General features: G+C 54.9%; 1 protein-coding gene across 3 annotated transcripts in view; it reads left to right on the top strand.

The window, feature by feature from the left end:
* The first annotated feature begins 925 nt into the window (after positions 1-925).
* Positions 926-17,768, top strand: part of AK8 (adenylate kinase 8) — a 145,051-nt gene continuing 128,208 nt past the window's right edge. For 2 of the 3 annotated variants that reach the window (XM_055541492.1, XM_055541491.1), the window contains exons 1-4: positions 926-1,351; positions 4,245-4,329; positions 10,663-10,712; positions 14,651-14,764. In XM_055541492.1, coding sequence (XP_055397467.1) covers positions 1,103-1,351; positions 4,245-4,329; positions 10,663-10,712; positions 14,651-14,764 — 498 coding nt within the window. In that variant the 5' untranslated portion in view covers positions 926-1,102. Of the gene's footprint in view, positions 1,352-4,244; positions 4,330-10,662; positions 10,713-14,650; positions 14,765-17,768 lie in introns of those variants that run through there. The other variant, XM_055541493.1, reaches the window with a different exon arrangement.

Genomic DNA, 17,768 nt, shown 5'->3' with positions numbered 1-17,768 from the left:
TGCATTGACTATGCCATACTCCCTCTCCATAACGTTCACAGAACCCATAGTTTTGTTGAGAGTACAGCTCAAAAACGGGCAGCTCCTCCTGAGAAGAGCAACTGGACAAGAGCTAGAGCTTCCATTTCAGTGCTGTGGTCGCTACCAGGCGTCCACCCCCCGGCCCCACCCGGGATGAACACGATTCGCAGACCTCCATCCCCCCATCGCGTCCCACCCCATCGGTCTCTTGGGTCATCGGCAGCAGAGGCGGCCCCCCTCCATTCTCCAACACCACCCCCCTCGCCCCCCAGTTTCCAAATCCAGGGCTTGGGTGGCCCTCCCCAGGCCTGCTTTAACCTTGGTTGTCCTAGAGCGGCCTTCACTCAACGGAGCGCCCTGAAGCCGGAGAGTCTCCGCGGGTGTCTGGGGCCCCGGAAGGGCGGGGAGGCCCTTCCCAGGGCTTGGGAGGAGGGGTGGGTGGGGTGGGGGAGAGCAGGGGTGAGAAGGGGCGGGGCCGCGGGCCTGATTGTTACCGCCGCTGCCATAGCAATCGGGTCACGTGGCAGCCCCGCCCACGCCGCAGGAACTACCCGCTGGGCCTGGGGTCGAGGGATACAGCAGTCCCTACTTTTTCAAACACCCTGCCCCACATCGCCGGGAGTTGGTGACGGACAGGGAAGGCCTGGCGTGCTGCAGCCCATGGGGTTCGCAAAGAGTCGCACACGACTGAGCGCCTGAACTGAACGGCCCATCTATCCCAGCGTCTTCCTTTTAAAGACGGGGAAACTGAGGCCCAGTGAGCGGAGCTGGGGTGGCTCAAGGAGCACCGAACGCCTGGGCCGGGGCGCCTTGGCGGAAACAGAAGTAGGATCCGCCTCCCGCCTCTCCCGGGCCGATGTGCCCTCGGGATACTGTAGGGTGTCTCAGCACAAGAGGGGGCCCTCTGAGCCAGGAGCCCGCAGCAGGAGGAGACTTGGGGTTCCCCGCTGAGGCGCGCAGAGTTGGGGGACGAGGCCGGAGCTGGGGAGAACTTCCTTCATGCAGCTGAGGAGACCCGGAGCCAGACCCGGCGCCAGCCTCGCCCCGGAGCAGGGGAGGGGCGCGAGAGTGACGCGTGCTGATGACGGAGCGCCGTGGCGCCCCTGGCAACGGCGGTCCCCAGGGAGCGTCGCGTGCTGATGACGCACAGGCCCTAGCGACGGCTGTCCCCAGGGAGCGGCGCCTGCTGATGACGCGAGGCCCTAGCGACAGCGGTCCCCAGGGAGCGGCCGCGCTGCGAAGCAGCATGGACGCGACCACCGCCCCTCACCGCATTCCCCCGCAAATGCCCCAGTATGGGGAGGCGAACCACATCTTCGAGTTGATGCAGGTGACCCGGGCAGCCCTGTCCCATCGCGACACCAGGCGGTGGCCGGGGACCATCTTGGCGGCGGTCCGGCTGCGCGCTGGCGACCCTACATCTGGGAGGGGTGATGTCTGTTAGCCACGAGGCCGCCCGACTTGGGGTGTCCGACACGACTGTGTCATCGTACCCCCAAGGAACCCCTCGACCGAAAGATGCTCCTTGACCATACTCGGCTGGTCCTGGAGGGAGGAAAAGGGGGCAGGCCATACCGGCCGTGACTGGACCCTTGCTCCAACCCAGTCAGGTCGATGATCTGGAAGAGTTTCCTTCCTTTTTCTTAGTTCCCCTGTCTGTGAAACGCCAGGTTGCAAGAGGTGGTTTCCAAGGGACTCATCCTGTGCTGACCATTCCCAGGCTGGCTGCGGTGTTGTGTCTGAGCTGGGGAGTGTCTGAGTTGAAGATGGCCTCTCCATCCTTTGAGAAAGGCCGCCTCCTGGGACAGCAGCCGTGTGGTGTGGAAGGCAGCTTTTCCCACCCGGCCCTTTCTCCTCAGAGCGAAGAGTTCAGGGAAGCTTCCAAGCCCTCACCCTGAGTTCCCGACCTGACTGACCCACTGCCTGTGTGACCCGAGGCAAAGCCACTCCCCAGCCTGTTCTCCAGGTTTCCCTTCTGCATCTTGGGTTGGTGGTTTAGTCGCCAAGTTGTATCCGACTCTTGCGACCCCATGGACTGTAGCCCGCCAGGGTCCTCTCTCCATGGGATTTTCCAGGCAAGAATATTGGAGTGGATTGCCATTTCCTTCTCCAGGGGATCTTCCCCACCGAGGCGTCCTGGGGAAGTGAAAGCTTTCAGGAGCTGGATTGGAGGATCTCTCAGCCACTCAGAGGTTCTGAGGGCCAGAGGGAAGCTGGAGCATTTGTCTGCTCCTCCGGGTAGACCCCCATCCCCAGAGGCACCTCCTCAGTGATGCCTGTGGCTGTTTGAGCGTCTGACAGCTCAGAGCAGAGCTCAGAGTAAGAAACCCGCGTCTCTCTCTCTCCTGCGGACATAGGCTTCCTTTGGAAAGCGTTCACTGATAGAGGGCGCACGAGAGATTTCTAAGACCGAGTGGCCTATCTAAGTAGAGGAGATGGCTAGCTGAGTCCTAAGTCCTCAGTGATGGCGGGCAGTACACGGGCAAGTCCTGGGGGCACCCTGGTCTGCTCTTAGGGAATCTGGTGTCCCTCATAGCAATTGTTGGAAGGAGTAGCCTGAGGAAGCTTTTAGTCCATTATTTCCAGTCCTTAGTAATTTCTGTGCTCCCTACATGGTTTTTCATCATTTTCATTTTTTAGCATTTTTATTTTAAAATGATTTTGGACCTACCGGAAGTTACACAAGTAGCAAAGAATTCTAGTGTATCCTTCCGCCAGCTTCCCCCGGTAATAACATCTAACGTAAGGGTAGTTCATTGTCAAAACCAGCAAACTGACAGGGGCACAATACTATTAACTAGACCTTATTTGAATCTCATCCATTTTTACCAGCACTCTTTTTTTTTTTTTTTTTCGTATGAATCTACGAAATTTGGGGCTTCCCAGATGGCTTAGTGGTAGAGAATCCACCTGCCAGTGCAGGAGCCACAGGAGATGCAGGTTCAATCCGTGGGTGGGGAAGATCCTCTGGAGAAGGAAATAGCAACCCACTCCAGTATCCTTGCCTGGAAAATTCCATGGACGGAGGAGCCTGGCGGGCTACAGTCCATGGAGTTGCAAAGACTCGGTTGCGACTGGGTCACTGAGCTTGAGCACACGCACACACCACACAGTGAAATTTTATCACAGGTATAGATTCATGTAACCAACAGCATATTTCCATTTTAACTTCATCATTTCTTTAAATCAGCCCACTCAAAAAAAAAAATTAACTTATTTTACCTCATCCTAAGGTTTGATGTACTGATTTTTTCTAATACACATTAGATTTACTGTGTAAAAGTGAATTTTAGAATATTCATCTGTGAGCTATCTGGAATCATCTCACACTGTCTCACCAGCACCATAGCACCATGGATCGTGTCCAGCTGTGTCTTAATAGGTGTAGAAGCTGAGGCCCAGGGAGGGGAAGGGACCGGTGGGATGCAGAGCGGGGCTGGGCCTTCTCGCCGTTCAGTGCTGTTTCTGCTGTGCCGTTCTCCGTCTGCCTGCCTGCCCCTAGGGCAGAAGGCTGCTCCTGCGTGCACTGGCGCTGCTGCCAGCCACCTGGTTCATTCCTGTGCCTTTTGTTCTAGAACCATGGAAGCTGCTTTGCTTTAGAATTAAATGGCCAGACAATCCCAGGACTCTTTAGATATCTGGCTAGTACATACCCTGTTCCACACTGGACAGACACAGGTAGCAGCAATGGCCACGTCACCCAGCACACATTCTGTGTGGGGCCCCTTCTGTGGTTGTTCTGGGCACTGAGATGTGGGTGAGGCAATAAAGGGGATGCATGGGGGCTACAGGAGCGTGCCACAGGATTGACCTAGTGAGCGTCATGGGGAGAAGTGTTTCATGCTGAGGGAGCAGCATCTGCAAGGGCTCTGAGGGGTGGATGGGTGCCCTGCAGGAGAGGGGTGAGAGAAGGCTGGTCTGGGGGGGCCACAAAGGAGCTGAGGGGCAAGGGCCCCAGGACTACTTGCTCTGAGTCAAGGGTGCTTCCCTCCAGCTCCGCCTCCTTCCAGGCTCCCCCACTCCCAGCAAAACCCATGTGGCCCTTCCCTCATACCTCTGCTCCCAGGGACCGAGGCAGACACCCACTAGGGTGGGAGGCAGGGAAGAGATCAGGTCCCATAACTGGTATCCATAGTGATGCCAGGTTGCTTGGCCACCGGAGCCTGGGGCCTTGGGTGCGCATGTAGGCGTCAACCCCCTGAGTGTCTGCCCTGTGCCCACAGAACATGCTGGAGCAGCTCCTGATCCACCAGCCCAAGGACCCCATCCCGTTCATGATTGATCATTTGCAACGAGACAACGATTATGGTGAGCACCAGAGCGGGCCTCCCCCTCCCCCAGTTCCCAGCTGTCCCTCCCCTCCGCCTCCTGGGAACCACTCTGCCCTCCCTGTGCCTAAAAGGGAGGTCAGAGCAGGGGTGGGGACAGGTTTTGACCACTTGGGGAGGTGGTTAATTGAAAAAAATGCCTTAATTTCTTCTGGAGCACAACTCATACAAATACTCTTGCCAAGTGATTAAAATGCAAACCTCCGAATGGCCCACAGAATCAATTATTAATGCTTTGGCACGCCCCAGCTGATGTCGCCTGTTGGGTTTAAGCTCTGTGATCACTCCACTTGTCAGGTGTAAGTGTGGCTTCTGGTCTACCCAGACAGGCTGCACTCGGCTGTTCTTGATGGTCTTGTCACGGGCTCCTGTTAATGAGTTCCAGAGCTCCCCCCAAACCTCGCCCGAGTGAATGCAGGCCAGCCAGACCCAAGGCGGGCACCCTGGACAGGGGGGAGAGAGAGGAGGCACTCTGTCCTGCGGTCGATTTGCCGAATGGAGGCGCACGAGTGGGGGAGCGTGGCCGCCCCTCCTGAGCTGTCAGGGAGGCCAGTGTCCCAGAGCTTTGATGTTTCTTTCACTGGAGCATTAACTGCTTTGAAGGTGCTCCCGGCTCAGCAGTGAAATGAGTGGTGCAGCTGAGAGGGACAGAGGCCTGAGATGCCCGTGGCGGGGTGCTGAGGCCTCACATGAGAAAGGAAGCGAAGTAGTTTTTTAAAAACTGGTGAGAGGAGACTCGGAGCCCACGGGTTGCCAGGCACGCCTGGCCTCTTCTGGGGGCCTGCCCTTGGGTCCTGGGCGGGCCCAGCCTGTGAGAATGAGGTGCTGTTTCAGAGGCCCGAGCAGGAAAGTGCGATGTGGCCTGGAGCACCCCACACTGTCCTTCCCCGAGCCTCCAGGGAGGCAGAAGTGCACGTCTACACTGGGTGTGAGCTGCTGAGGTGCCCCAGGTGGAGACCGAGCCGGGGTGGTGGGGCTGGGGGTTGATCCGCTCTGCTCCGCGGGGACTCTTCTAAGAGGCCTCGGTTACCTGGTCCTCTGGTTGGTGTGGGAGGGAGGGAGGCTCCGCTGCTGTGTGGGGGTGAGAAGCCCCCTTGCTTCCTTGCGGTCCTGCTGCAGACCCCCGCTCACCGCCCCTGCCTCACCAAGTGGCCTCTGTTGTCTGGAGGAAGGTGTTCCTGCAGCCTTACCCCCCACCCCACCCCCATGCCGTTTGGAGCTGGGGTTGCTAAGCTGTGTTACTAAGGGATGCAGGAGGCACTTCTGCCCATGTTCCCCTCTCATGCTGCCCTCCAGCCCCGCCCAATCAATAAAGCAAAGCACACTCAAAAGAAGATAAAAGGCCAAATAAAGCTCAGTTTCCTCTGTAAAACGGGCATGTCTGGTTGCTGAGATGGAGGCGGCCAAGCCCCAGCCTGGTCCCTGGTGGTGTCAGCAGAAGGGACGCCGAGGCCTGGAGGCTCCCGCTGGGCTTCAGTTGGTGCCATGCAAGTGTCCACTTGCGCGAAGCCCGGTGAGAGTTTTCCAGACTAAAACCGTACTTGAGAAAAGGACGCTTTGAACTCGGAGTTGGGTTGTGGCGGCACTCCCTACTTTCGGCTTGAAGAGTTCTGTTCAGGGGCATGTGTGCCACGCTGTGTGTGCCCCTGCCACTAGCCTCACAGCTTCGCCAGTCTCCCCGCTAGAACTTCAGCCTGACATCCAAGGTTACCACTCGTCTTTACACTTTTGTCTTGCTCCTCTCTGTGCAGTTATGACTTTCAATGTTGAACTGACTACTTGGCCAGAATCTTGAAGTCCAGACGTCACCTTTCTGTTTTAGCCGCGATGCGGTTGTCGCCAGCTGGGCTCTCATCTCAGGCGCTGGCCGTCCCGTGCTCTGGGCCGCCCCTCCCCACCCCCTCAGCATCCCTTCCATTTATCTGCAGGCTGCGCTCCGCAGAGCCCTTCCTCCTTTCTCCATGTGACACCGCTCTGTCCCTCTCCAGTGGGGTGGAGAATTCAGACCCTCTTCGTTCAGCTCGAGCTGGGGATGGGGGGCTCCTGGCTGTCCTCCCCCACACCTGAAGTCTTAGGCTTTGGGCCCAGACACTGTCTCAGCGATTCGAGTCATTGGATCCCAGGAACCACAGGTTGGAGGGGTCGACTTGTTCCCACAGCCCTCCACTCCCACTCCCTGGCCTTGGGCCAGCAGCTCAGAGGGACGCGGGCACATCTTCGCCCTTTGGCTCAAGTCCCACCACTTACGTGAAGAGAGGGCATGTGTCCCTCCCATGCCCAGGCCTCCACCTCCAGGTGAAGCAAAGATGCGGGAGAAGGAGGGGAGGATGAGGAAGATGGGAGAGGACCACGCTTCTGGGATTTCTCTAGGAGAAGGGAAGCCAGAAAGAGTTTCACCCATCCTCGTGGTTCTAGAAGAGGACCGGGGCCTGGAGAGGCCCCCTGGTGTCCAGCGAGCATTCCTGTGGCCCTGAGCTAGTGGGTCAGTCGGTCTTGCCTTCTCCCGGCATACAGTGGCCTGTGTCACCTGCAGCCAGGCACTCAACCCCCTGCCTCCTCGGCTTGCATGTTGGGTGGGTCGGGGTTCCCTGTGATGTGTGGTGATATGGCCAGTGGCCAGTGTAGAGGAAAAGAAGCCTCTGGGCTCCTGGCGCTGAGTGTGCTCGTGAGGGGATGGGGGAGCCATTGACACAGGGCTGGCAGCCCCTTCGCTGCGAGAAAAGCAGATTTAGTACAAAGTGAGCATTTACAGTAGCCCTGGGCAATATTAAAGCAGGCGATGGTGTATATAATGGTGTGTTTCGTTTTTTATCAAACGTTTGTCCAAGAAAGCTGTGTATTAGAGCTCCAATACCTAAGGGTTTTCTTGTGAATTTTAAATCATGCTCCTAGTTAAACCTCAAAAGGCTCTGTGGATGGAAAGGTTTTTTGATTTCCTTTGAAGTGGGTTGAAGAAGTTGATTACTCTTGGCAGTCAAGCAGCCTTTTATGACACTGTTTATAAATAATTACTCATGAGCAGGGCTGGAGTTTCAAGGTGTTAGATTTTAAGAAACTGAAATTAATCACATAAATGTGTGTGAGAAATTAGGTGGAGAGAAAGGCCGTGTGAATGTTCCCCTTTTAAAGTGTTTTCGGAGATGTGTACAATTTGGGTGCCACTTACAGGAGCCCGGAAGGCAGGCTGGGGTTGGGGGGGGGCCTTCCCCAGCAGCCGTGGAGCCTTGTAACTTTGTCAAAATGAGTGTACGACTTGGGAGTCCGCTTGTTCCCAAAACGCCGTTGTCAAGGTGCAGTCCCCCTTCTCCTCGGTCCCTCGGACCCTGAGCCCTGTTGGGTCCACCCCAAGTTCTAGGGTGCTACGGCAGAGGCCTGGGGTTAGAGCCCTGGAAGGGCATCAGGGTGGCGGGCACAAAGGCCAGACCCACAGCCCACCACTCCCTTCCTCTGGCTTTGGCAAGCGGGCAATTCTCCCCATGGTCCGAGCAAGCTCTTTGCTCTAACATGCCAGGCCCACCACCCTTTACCCCCACTCCTTGCTGCCCTAACGCTGTGCCTCCCCTCGACCTCCCCTGGCACCCTAGTTCCAATCTGCCCTGATCAGGTGTTCCCAAAGCCACCTCGTTTCCAGACTCACCCACCTTCCACTGCTTCTCTCCTCTGGTTGGGGCACTCGGGAAGGCCTTGGCCGGGTTCCAAGGCCAGAGAAAGGCTGGGCCATACAGCCCCGTCCTGGCTCCCAGCCCGCAGATGAACGTGCTTCGCCTGCCCTGGGCCTGCGTCCTGAGCTTCATCGCCCCATGGAGCCCAGACTCTGGACGCGCTCCGGGAGGTGCTCTCCCTGGCGGCCTGTAGGGCCCATGGGTGGCTGTGGCTGGGTGGTGGTGGGGCAGCCCCCGTGGGCCCTGTGTGTGAATGGCATTCTGGGCTCAGGCTACTGGGCCGGGTGTCCAGGGCGGCAGGGCTGTCCCCCCCGTGCCCTTCAGTGACCGCCCTTGGGGGCTGGCTCCTGTGGTGGCCCTGGGCCTGGCTCCTGCCCGGGTGGGATTCTCTGAGCCATGCTGGCCTGTGAATAAACCCACCTCTACACGACTCAGCCCCGTCCGCGTCCCGTGGCTCGCACCCAAGAGTGCCGACTGGCAGAAGGTGCCTTTGCAAGGAGGTGCGAATGGTGGTGACAAAGGCGACCACAGCCTCAGTGGCCACAGAGGGGACAGCTGAGGAGGAGGCCATCGGAGGCCCTGCTGTGTGCTTGGCTACTCGCGATTCTAGCTGCTGGAGCGGAGGGTGAGACGTGGTCCCTGCAGCCAGGACATCCTCTCCACTGCTCAGCCGGGGGACGGGACTTAGCACGGCAGCAGCACCCTTCAGTCAGGAGAATCCCAAGGGAGGAACCCAGTGGGGCTGGGGGCTGAATGGAGGGGGGTGAGGAGGACACCCCTGTCGGGGAGGTGACAGGTGACAAGGTAGGAAGATGGGAAGAGTGTCGTCAGAACGGGGAAGTCCAAGATGAAGGGAGAGGCTTGCCCAGGGCTCCTGGGTGACCTAGATCCCTGGTGAGGGTGGCTCTTAGGGTGCCCAGGGCACATCCCAGCTCCTGTGGAGGTCAGGCCCCTCAACGGGGGTCCACGGGGACTTAAGGGGGCACAGGGCCCCCCCTTGGCCAGAAGAACCCTGGCAGCTGTGGAGGGCGGGAGGCCCACCAGCCGAGTGTGGCTTGGAGGGGAGGGGGTGTGCCGGGGTTTGCTGGGCTGGAGCACGGCCGTGCGGCCCGCAGCAGGTGCCCTCCTGTCCTTCATCCCTGATTGCATCGCCCGCCCAGGATCCAGGCTCGCAAGGAGCAGGTTACCTACATTTCACACCGTGGGGCCAATGGACCAGGTTTAGAAATGAGGGCCGCGACAGTGTTTGTTCTAAAGCCATCAGCTGGGGACATGCAGGAATCCAGCAGCAGCGGTGACGTGTGCGGCCTCATTCGTGGTCCTCGGAGAGACCGCTCCCTTGCAGAGACCAGGCAGAGGCCCCGCTCCCTCCCAGGTGTGTGCCGAAGCAATCACCTCGCCCACCTGGTGTGGGCCGCCGGGCTCTTCCCAGCAGTACTCAGCCCCGTGCAAGTTTGGAGGAGGTGCTCAATGAGTGTTTGTGGAGTGAATCGGTGAATTACCTTGAACTTGCCTTCAACGTTTTCCCTGAAAATGAGAAAGGGCTGTGGAGTTGGGGCAAAAGTCTCTTCAAACCCAAGCAGCCTGGCTGGGTACTGGTGTGCTGATCATGAGTTCAGGGGCCACATGGACCCTTCTCCGTGTCCACTCTCAAACTAGGAGGTCTCTGCATGGATGCGGCTCCTTCTCGGAGGCCTGGCAGGAACGGGCCCTGCAGGTTGCTGTGCACACCTGTTCACCTGTCCCTGGGGGTGGGACGGGGCCAGGCCGACAGGTGGAGCCAGAGGCCAGCTTCCGCCCTCCTTCCTCCTGGGTGCCGACGCCTCTCACTCCCCGCAGTTTGGGGATGGGTGACATCAGTGCGGCACCCGGGGAGGAACCAGCTTGGACTCACCTGTCCACACACCACATCTTGTTGGCCTTGTTTTGACCCAAGCGCACACCTTCCAGCCCTCTTCTTTAGATGCTGGGTTTTTTTCCTTCTTTTCCAGTGGCCAGTACCTACTCCCTAGTCCAGTAGTGTCTTTAGAGCTTCTGCAGGGGCCAGGAACCTTCCAGAGCCAGGAGTGCCACAGTGAAGCCAGCGGTATCCATTTGCATAGAAATATCCATATTTGAAAACAAAGCCTTTCCTATCTGGGGTTTTATAAATCTGGCTCATATACACTCCAGGCTTTTCCCCATTATTTCCTTCTGCAACATGATGGGGAATACAACTTGCTAAATAAAAAGGCATAAATATTAAAAAAAAAAGAAAAAACCACCTTTGAAGGTCGATTTACATAAAATACAGCTTTATTTGAGAATGTGTCCCTGAGACAAAGTCCCTGTTTAAAATGCTTTATGGTGTTTGAAATCCCAATTGTTCTGGATATTTATTAGTTCGGCAAACAAGTTACCGTGTCCACGTCCCCTTGGAGACAGAAGAATAAACCATCTCAGGGATCACTTACCTCTCTAAACACAGGATACGTTCTATGGTATCTGGAGCGTCTCAGAACCGCTGGGTTATAAACGACCGCATCACTCCCAGAAAATGAAATCTGGGGAGCAGAGAAATAAATATACCCAGAGCTCTGCAGACATGCGAGGTGTTTTCTTGTTGTTGTTGTCATACTGAACAGTGACATTCAAATCTCTCTATTCCACAGTGCCGAAGATTGTACTATTAGGTCCACCTGCCTCGGGGAAAACAACCATAGTAAGTGTATCGTATTAACTGTGGTAATACGGTAATATCTCGTTTATCCTGCAAAGCTGGACTGAGGCTGCACCTCAGTGAATTTTCAACATAACTGAGACTCCTTTCATCTCTTCTCTCTCCTGCTTCCTAACTTATTTTCTCATTACAAGAGGCAGCATGTGTTTGTAGTAGAAAACCTAGAACATACAAGAAACAGAAACAGGGTTCCCCAATCGCACAGTGGTGAGCGTTCTTTGAACACGTGAGATATGCCTGCCGGGGTATTCTCATGACTACGTGTCCACCATCTGGGCACACCCTTCGTTCCACCCTTAGGATACGTTTCCAGAAGGAGAAGGGCTGGGTCAAACAGCACACACGTTTGATATAGACAAACAGCACAGACTTTTGGTTTAGAACCTTTGGGTTCACCAGTAAAATTTTAATCATGCAGTGTTTCAACCAATGAGAAAAGCAGAGAAATGGCACCAGAGAGACTCACGTACCCAGTTCCCAGATTTTACAGGAACTTGTCATTTTGCCACATTTGCCATGATTTTCTCTCCATTTCAAAGACAGTAGAGCTTTCAAGACACAGCAGACGCCTCATCCCACTTCACTTCCCCTTTCTGTGCGTCCGCCGTTGGAGACAGCCTCTGCGCTGACACGGAAACTTCGCTCCCTGTGCGGTTTTAACCTTTTACCTCCTTTGTTAAGTGCCAAGAAACGTCTTCAAATTATAACCATCTGAGAGGGAACTCTTTCTGTTCTTTAAAGAAGCCTGGTTAGAGAACACCAGGTACCATAAGTTAATGATAAACAACAAAGCCCTGCTGTGCAGGACAAGGAACTATATTCCATGTCTTGCAATGACCTGAAATGGAAAAGGGCCTTCCCTGGTGGCTCAGACAGTAAAGAATCTGCCTTCAATCCTGGAGACCCAGGCTCACCGACTTAATGGATGTGAGTTTGAGCAAACTCCAGAGAGAGTGCAGGACAGGCAAGCCTGGCATGCTGCGGTCTGTGAGGGGCACAGAGAGTCACACACGCCTTAGCAACCGAGCAACAATAATGGCAAAGACGGAAAGAATCTTACGCATGTCTGAGTCACTTCGCTGTACACCAGAAAGGAACGCAACATTGTAAGTCAACTGTATACTTCAATGAAAACAACAAAACACCAGTAGACTCTGGAAGCCTATGTCATCGCTGCCAGCACTCCTCCTGGGCGCACAGGCTGTTTCTCTGACCGGCGGGCACCTTGTTTTATTCTGAAAAGGAATCAAGATGGCTGGTCTTACATAAAGCCACCTGCAGCTACCCTGCTTTTGGAGTGAGACTCGCCGGCTCTTCAGTTTATCTGTCATCTGTCCGTCTGTCCATCCATTCACCCATCTGTCTATCTCTGTAGATTTTCTCCTTGTTCCCTCAGGACCAGGCTGTCTGCTGTCACGCTCTCTGAATCTTCCCTCCCAGTCTCCGTTTCCCTGTGAGACCCCATGGACCCCAGGCCTGGGCCTGGCAGCCGCCAGCACTAGCTGGTGTTTCGACCCCACTTCTTTCGGCAGATCCACAGTCCCCGCCCCCGTCCACTGTGTGGAATGCACAGAATCTAATTTTACAGGAAGATGATAATGGTAAAATCCCAGCAGGCTGCTTCCTGATCTCGTCACTGACACCTCCCAGCACAAGGAGCAGAGAGATTAAGGCTCATACCTCCCCCGGGGGACCCCAGGTCCTTCTGAACCATCCTGATGCTGAAATAGTCATCAGTATAATCTTGGCGTTAAGAACATTTGGTTGTATGGTTATTCTTTACAATGTATTCTTCCCTGGAGGAGTATACAGAGTGGTCATTGGTGAGCTGGACATTGACTTGGCCTGGACATGCATCTCCCAACCTTTAAGAAAAGATGAATTTGGAGTGCGTGTCATGATCTCTATTTAGGGCCTGTCCCCTTGTTTCCTGGTTTAAACTTTCGAGTTAAGAACTCATGGTCCAGAGAGCTTGAAAAGGCAGGAAAGATGGGCTCGATAAAGGAAGAAATGGTATGGACCTAACAGAAGCAGAAGATATTAAGAAGAGGTGGCAAGAATACACAGAAGAACTGTACAAAAAAGATCTTCACGACCAAGATAATCACGATGGTGTGATCACTCACCTAGAGCCAGACATCCTGGAATGTGAAGTCAAGTGGGCCTTAGGAAGCATCACTACGAACAAAGTTAGTGGAGGTGATGGAATTCCCAGTTGAACTATTTCAAATCCTGAAAGACGATGCTATGAAAGTGCTGCACTCAATATGCCAGCAAATTTGGAAAACTCAGCAGTGGCCACAGGACTGGAAAAGGTCAGTTTTCATTCCAATCCCAAAGAAAGGCAATGCCAAAGAATGCTCAAACTACTGCACAATTGCACTCATCTCACACACTAGTAAAGTGATGATCAAAATTCTCCAAGCCAGGCTTCAGCAATATGTGAACCATGAACTTCCAGCTGTTCAAGCTGGTTTTAGAAAAGGCAGAGGAACCAGAGATCAAATTGCCAACATCCGCTGGATCATCAAGAAAGCAAGAGAGTTCCAGAAAAACATCTATTTCTGCTTTATTGACTATGCCAAAGCCTTTGACTATGTGGATCAGAAGAAAGTGTGGAAAATTCTGAAAGAGATGGGAATACCAGACCATCTGATCTGGCTCTTGAGAAACCTATATGCAGGTCAGGAAGCAACAGTTAGAACTGGACATGGAACAACAGACTGGTTCCAAATAGGAAAAGGAGTATGTCAAGGCTGTATATTGTCACCCTGCTTATTTAACTTATATGCAGAGTACATCATGAGAAACACTGGGCTGGAAGAAGCACAAGCTGGAATCAAGATTGCCAGGAGAAATATCAATAACCTCAGATATACAGATAACATCACCCTTATGGCAGAAAGTGAAGAGGAACTAAAAAGCCTCTTGATGAAAGTAAAAGTGGAGAGTGAAAAGTTTGGCTTAAAGTTCAACATTCAGAAAACTAAGATCATGGCATCTGGTCCCATCACTTCATGGGAAATAGATGGGGAAACAGTGGAAACCGTGTCAGACTTTATTTTTCTGGGCTCCAAAATCACTGCAGATGGTGATTGCAGCCATGAAATTAAAAGACACTTACTCCTTGGAAGGAAAGTTATGACCAACCTAGATAGCATATTGAAAAGCAGAGACATTACTTTGCCAACAAAGGTCCGTCTAGTCAAGGCTATGGATTTTCCAGTGGTCATGTATGGATGTGAGAGTTGGACTGTGAAGAAAGCTGAGCGCCGAAGAATTGATACTTCTGAACTGTGGTGTTGGAGAAGACTCTTGAGAGTCCCTTGGATTGCAAGGAGATCCAACCAGTCCATCCTAAAGGAGATCAGTCCTGGGTGTTCTTTGGAAGGACTGATGCTAAAGCTGAAACTCGAATACTATGGCCACCTCGTGCGAAGAGTTGACTCATTGGAAAAGACTCTGATGCTAGGAGGGATTGGGGGCAGGAGGAGAAGGGGACGACAGAGGATGAGATGGCTGGATGGCATCACCGACTGGATGGATGTGAGTTTGTGTGAACTCCGGGAGTTGGTGATGGACAGGGAGGGCTGGTGTGCTGCGGTTCATGGGGTCACAAAGAGTCGGACACGACTGAGCGACTGAACTGAACTGAACTGAGGGCAGTAAAGCATAGGCTTTCCAGGTCCACTTAGAGTCAATGGCTGGTTGAAGAAGAAATGGCGGGCAAGCAGAATCCTATGGCTGGGAGGGATTCTGTGGCTTTGTCTCCCCTGGTGGCCTCCTTCCAGCCAGAAACGATGACGCTTCCCTGTGGGCAGCCCTTCCTGGTAGAATATGGAAGGACCTGGGCATTGGAATGGCATCGTCCTTAGTCATTCCTTCCACAAAAATGTTCTTTTCCCCTTTCCTTTCTTCAGGCTATGTGGCTTGCCAAACATCTGAGCACCAATCTTCTCAGCGTGGAGAGCTTGATAGCAAAGGAGTATTCCCCTCTGGCGGCAGACGCCAGGATGCATTATCAGAAGTTCAAGGTAGGATGACGGGTTCTGGGAAACAGGATGGGGTGAGAGCTCCCTGCAAGGCTCCCCCATCAGCTGCCACATTCCTTCCATTTCCTCGTGGGTTGGGGTGACATGAGACCCAGGCAGGATGGGACCAAAGGAAGGGGAGAGGTCTTCAGTAGGGCACAGATCCTGGGGGCTACCAGGGGGAGGGCTTGTGGTGCACCAGCCTCAGCAGCAGTGAGCATGGAGGGTGGCTGGCCCGCCCTGCTCTGCTCGGGGTCAGCCGGATCAAGTGGGTATGGGCAGGGCCGGTGGGGCCTCCATCCTCAGGCGCTGTGCCTGCTGGCCGGCGCCGGGACCTGGCAGGCCTGAGCCAGTGGGGAGCGTAAAGGGCAGTGGTCCGGCTCTCCCTGTGCTGTAGCTCAGGGCCACTTCCTTCTACTCCTCGGGGAGGGCTCCCCGTGGCATCCCCGGAGGCTGGGGGTCTGTTTCTACCATCCCACCACCACTCTTTGAAAGACATTTTTAAAAGGGAAACTTAGGGCTTAAGCATGTTGGTTCTCTTAAATACAAACAGAAATTTCCAAATATCTTTTCAAAAACCCCCCTTTGGCACATAAGAGGATGCCTTAGTCCATGCCAGCTGCTGTCACAGACTGGGTGGCCCGGAAGCAGTCTCCCCCACACTCCTAGAGGCTGGCAAGTCCAAGGTCATGGTGCCCGCAGACTCACTGTTGGGAGACAGCAGTCTTCTCACCGTGGCCTCCCGTGGCCAGAGGACAGGGCAGCTCTGGGGCCTCTTGGTCTTATTTACGAGGCTGCATCTGCAGGGCCTAATTGTTTCCCAAAGGCCCCAGCTCCCAGCACCATCGCCTGAAGGTCCTATAGGACTTTGGGGAATGCGGGCATCCAGCATGGCACAGCAGGGCTGCCCACCCGCTCAGGCGTTCCTCACCCGCACCCGGGCCTTCTCTTGTTTGTGTGGGGAGAAGGCTGAGAACAGTTGCGATCCCAGGGCTCGGCCTGCCTGTCGGGGTGACCAGCTGGCGTCTCCTGCCAGCCTCCACAGAGGCCGTGGCTGAGGGCTGGTTGCCTCCCATCTTCACCTTCACTCACAGGCAGGCTCTTGACCAGATAGTGACCATGTGTGGTCACTGTTCCTCCAAGAACATGGAAGGAAGCTTCCAGGCCTCATGGGCAGCCTGTGAGTGATGGCCGGTGGCATGACTCTCGTGGCCAGCCCGTGGTTGTAAGTAGCAGAGATCCGCCCGGGCTGCCCAGGGCAGGAAAGGGAATCTGAAGGCGGACGCAGTGACCCCTGGGCTCCGGATGGAGGAAGTGCCCATCCATCCCCCCGTCTCTGAGGCCGGAGCCTGGGCAGCACCCTGGCCTGCTCCGCCCTACGTGCTCGCTTGTCCCTTGTGTCCATTCTCTCTGTGGCTCTCCCTTCGTCTTCTGTATCCCTTCGTCTCTGTTGTCCTTGCCTGCTCACGACCGCCTGCCTTGTCCCGGTTCCTGTGTCTTCAGCTCAGACCATCCCCAGAGGCAGCGCCAAGACCAAGTTTCCAGAAAAGGGAGCTGCGTGGGCCTGCTGGTCAGGTGGCCACGGGGCCCTGCCAGCTCTGGTGAGGGGTGTGCACAGTGGGTATGTCGAGGCCCTGGAGCTCGGCTGTGGGCGGGAGGGCCTGCCGGGGTGAGGACGTTCCTGGAGATGACGTGTCACTCAGGCAAACCCCCGACCTCAAATTTGCTGATTTGCTGAAAGTAACAATTTGGTGAAAGAGAAAGAAAACCTCACTCAGCAAGACTAGCCTCTCTACCTTCCCAGCTGGTGAACCAGCTCTAAAACCGCTTAATCCAGAGTACTTGCTGACCCCATGTTCCTGGCCAGGACTCTCGGGGAAGCAAGCGATGCCCCCTGCCCAGCCCCCATGTCTTGCCGGAGTCAGAGTGTATGGTTGGAGTTTGGGGGATGGCAGCTCTAGGGGTGGAATCCGGTTTTAGAAAGAAAGCGGTTATATCATTTCCTGCAGAAGCTAAACTTTCCAGGGTGGGGGAGGCAGGCTGATTTCTAGGATAAAGATGCTTTTATTAGGTTTATAAAATTCAACAGTGAGGAGGGAATTTAAGGAAATTCCTCCTGGGTTTCATTACTCTAATTATCAGACCACATTGAAGTGCTTTCAAGGGTGTCTTGTTGGGGTTCTTTGGTTCGGAGGCTTGGGTGGGGGGAAGATGAAAGGCCAGGGCGTCAGGACTGATGAAGGAGGGGAAGGTTCTGAGGAGGCGAGGGGGTGCGTGGCCTTGCCGCGGAGCCGCCTGCCCGTGAGGCCACTCATTAAGCGTTGTCTTTAAAGCGCTGCTGATCCAGAGCCTTTAGAGCTCTCTTTTGCAAGCAGCAATAATACCTTCAAATACGTAATTTTCTCCTGTTAATCTCTGCTCTGCCTCCTATATGGAATTCTCTCATACAGTCAGTGTTAACCAAGACATCTCCATCTTTAAAATTTCCAAGTGGTGGCTGAAACACATCCCAATCGCCTCCTGTATGCCAAGCACCCTCCCGCCAAACCATGGGAGACCCAAAGATGAGTGCCTTCTCCTCGCCCCTGGGAGCTTCTAGCCACTGGGGCGGGGGCGGGGGGCGCCCAGCCCAGGCCGCAGGACAAGACCCAAAGATGAGTGCCTTCTCCTCGCCCCTGGGAGCTTCTAGCCACTGGGGCGGGGGCGGGGGTGCCCAGCCCAGGCCGCAGGACAAGGAAGCCTTCATGCCGTCGTTGTCGCTGGACTCACTCATTTCCTGAGGGTTCTCTGAGCACCTGCTGAGCCCCGAAAGTGGCTCCGAGCATACAGGCAGCAAGGTTTAGGGACTCCGTGGAGCCAACCTGAGTTGTGCTAAAAGCAGTATGTGGAAGAACCCAGCATCTGGCAGAAGACCCACATAGGCAGGGGTAGCTGAGGAGGCTGGGGGTTCCAGGCAGCCAGGGATGGGAAACAGCTCTATGGTTGGGTGGTTTCTAGCTTTGTTACA

Source organism: Bubalus kerabau, chromosome 11, assembly GCF_029407905.1.
Source record: "Bubalus kerabau isolate K-KA32 ecotype Philippines breed swamp buffalo chromosome 11, PCC_UOA_SB_1v2, whole genome shotgun sequence".
Lineage (NCBI taxonomy): Eukaryota > Metazoa > Chordata > Mammalia > Artiodactyla > Bovidae > Bubalus > Bubalus kerabau.
The sequence above is the reverse complement of the archived record's forward strand: the minus strand, read 5'-3'. Positions and strand labels throughout refer to the sequence as shown.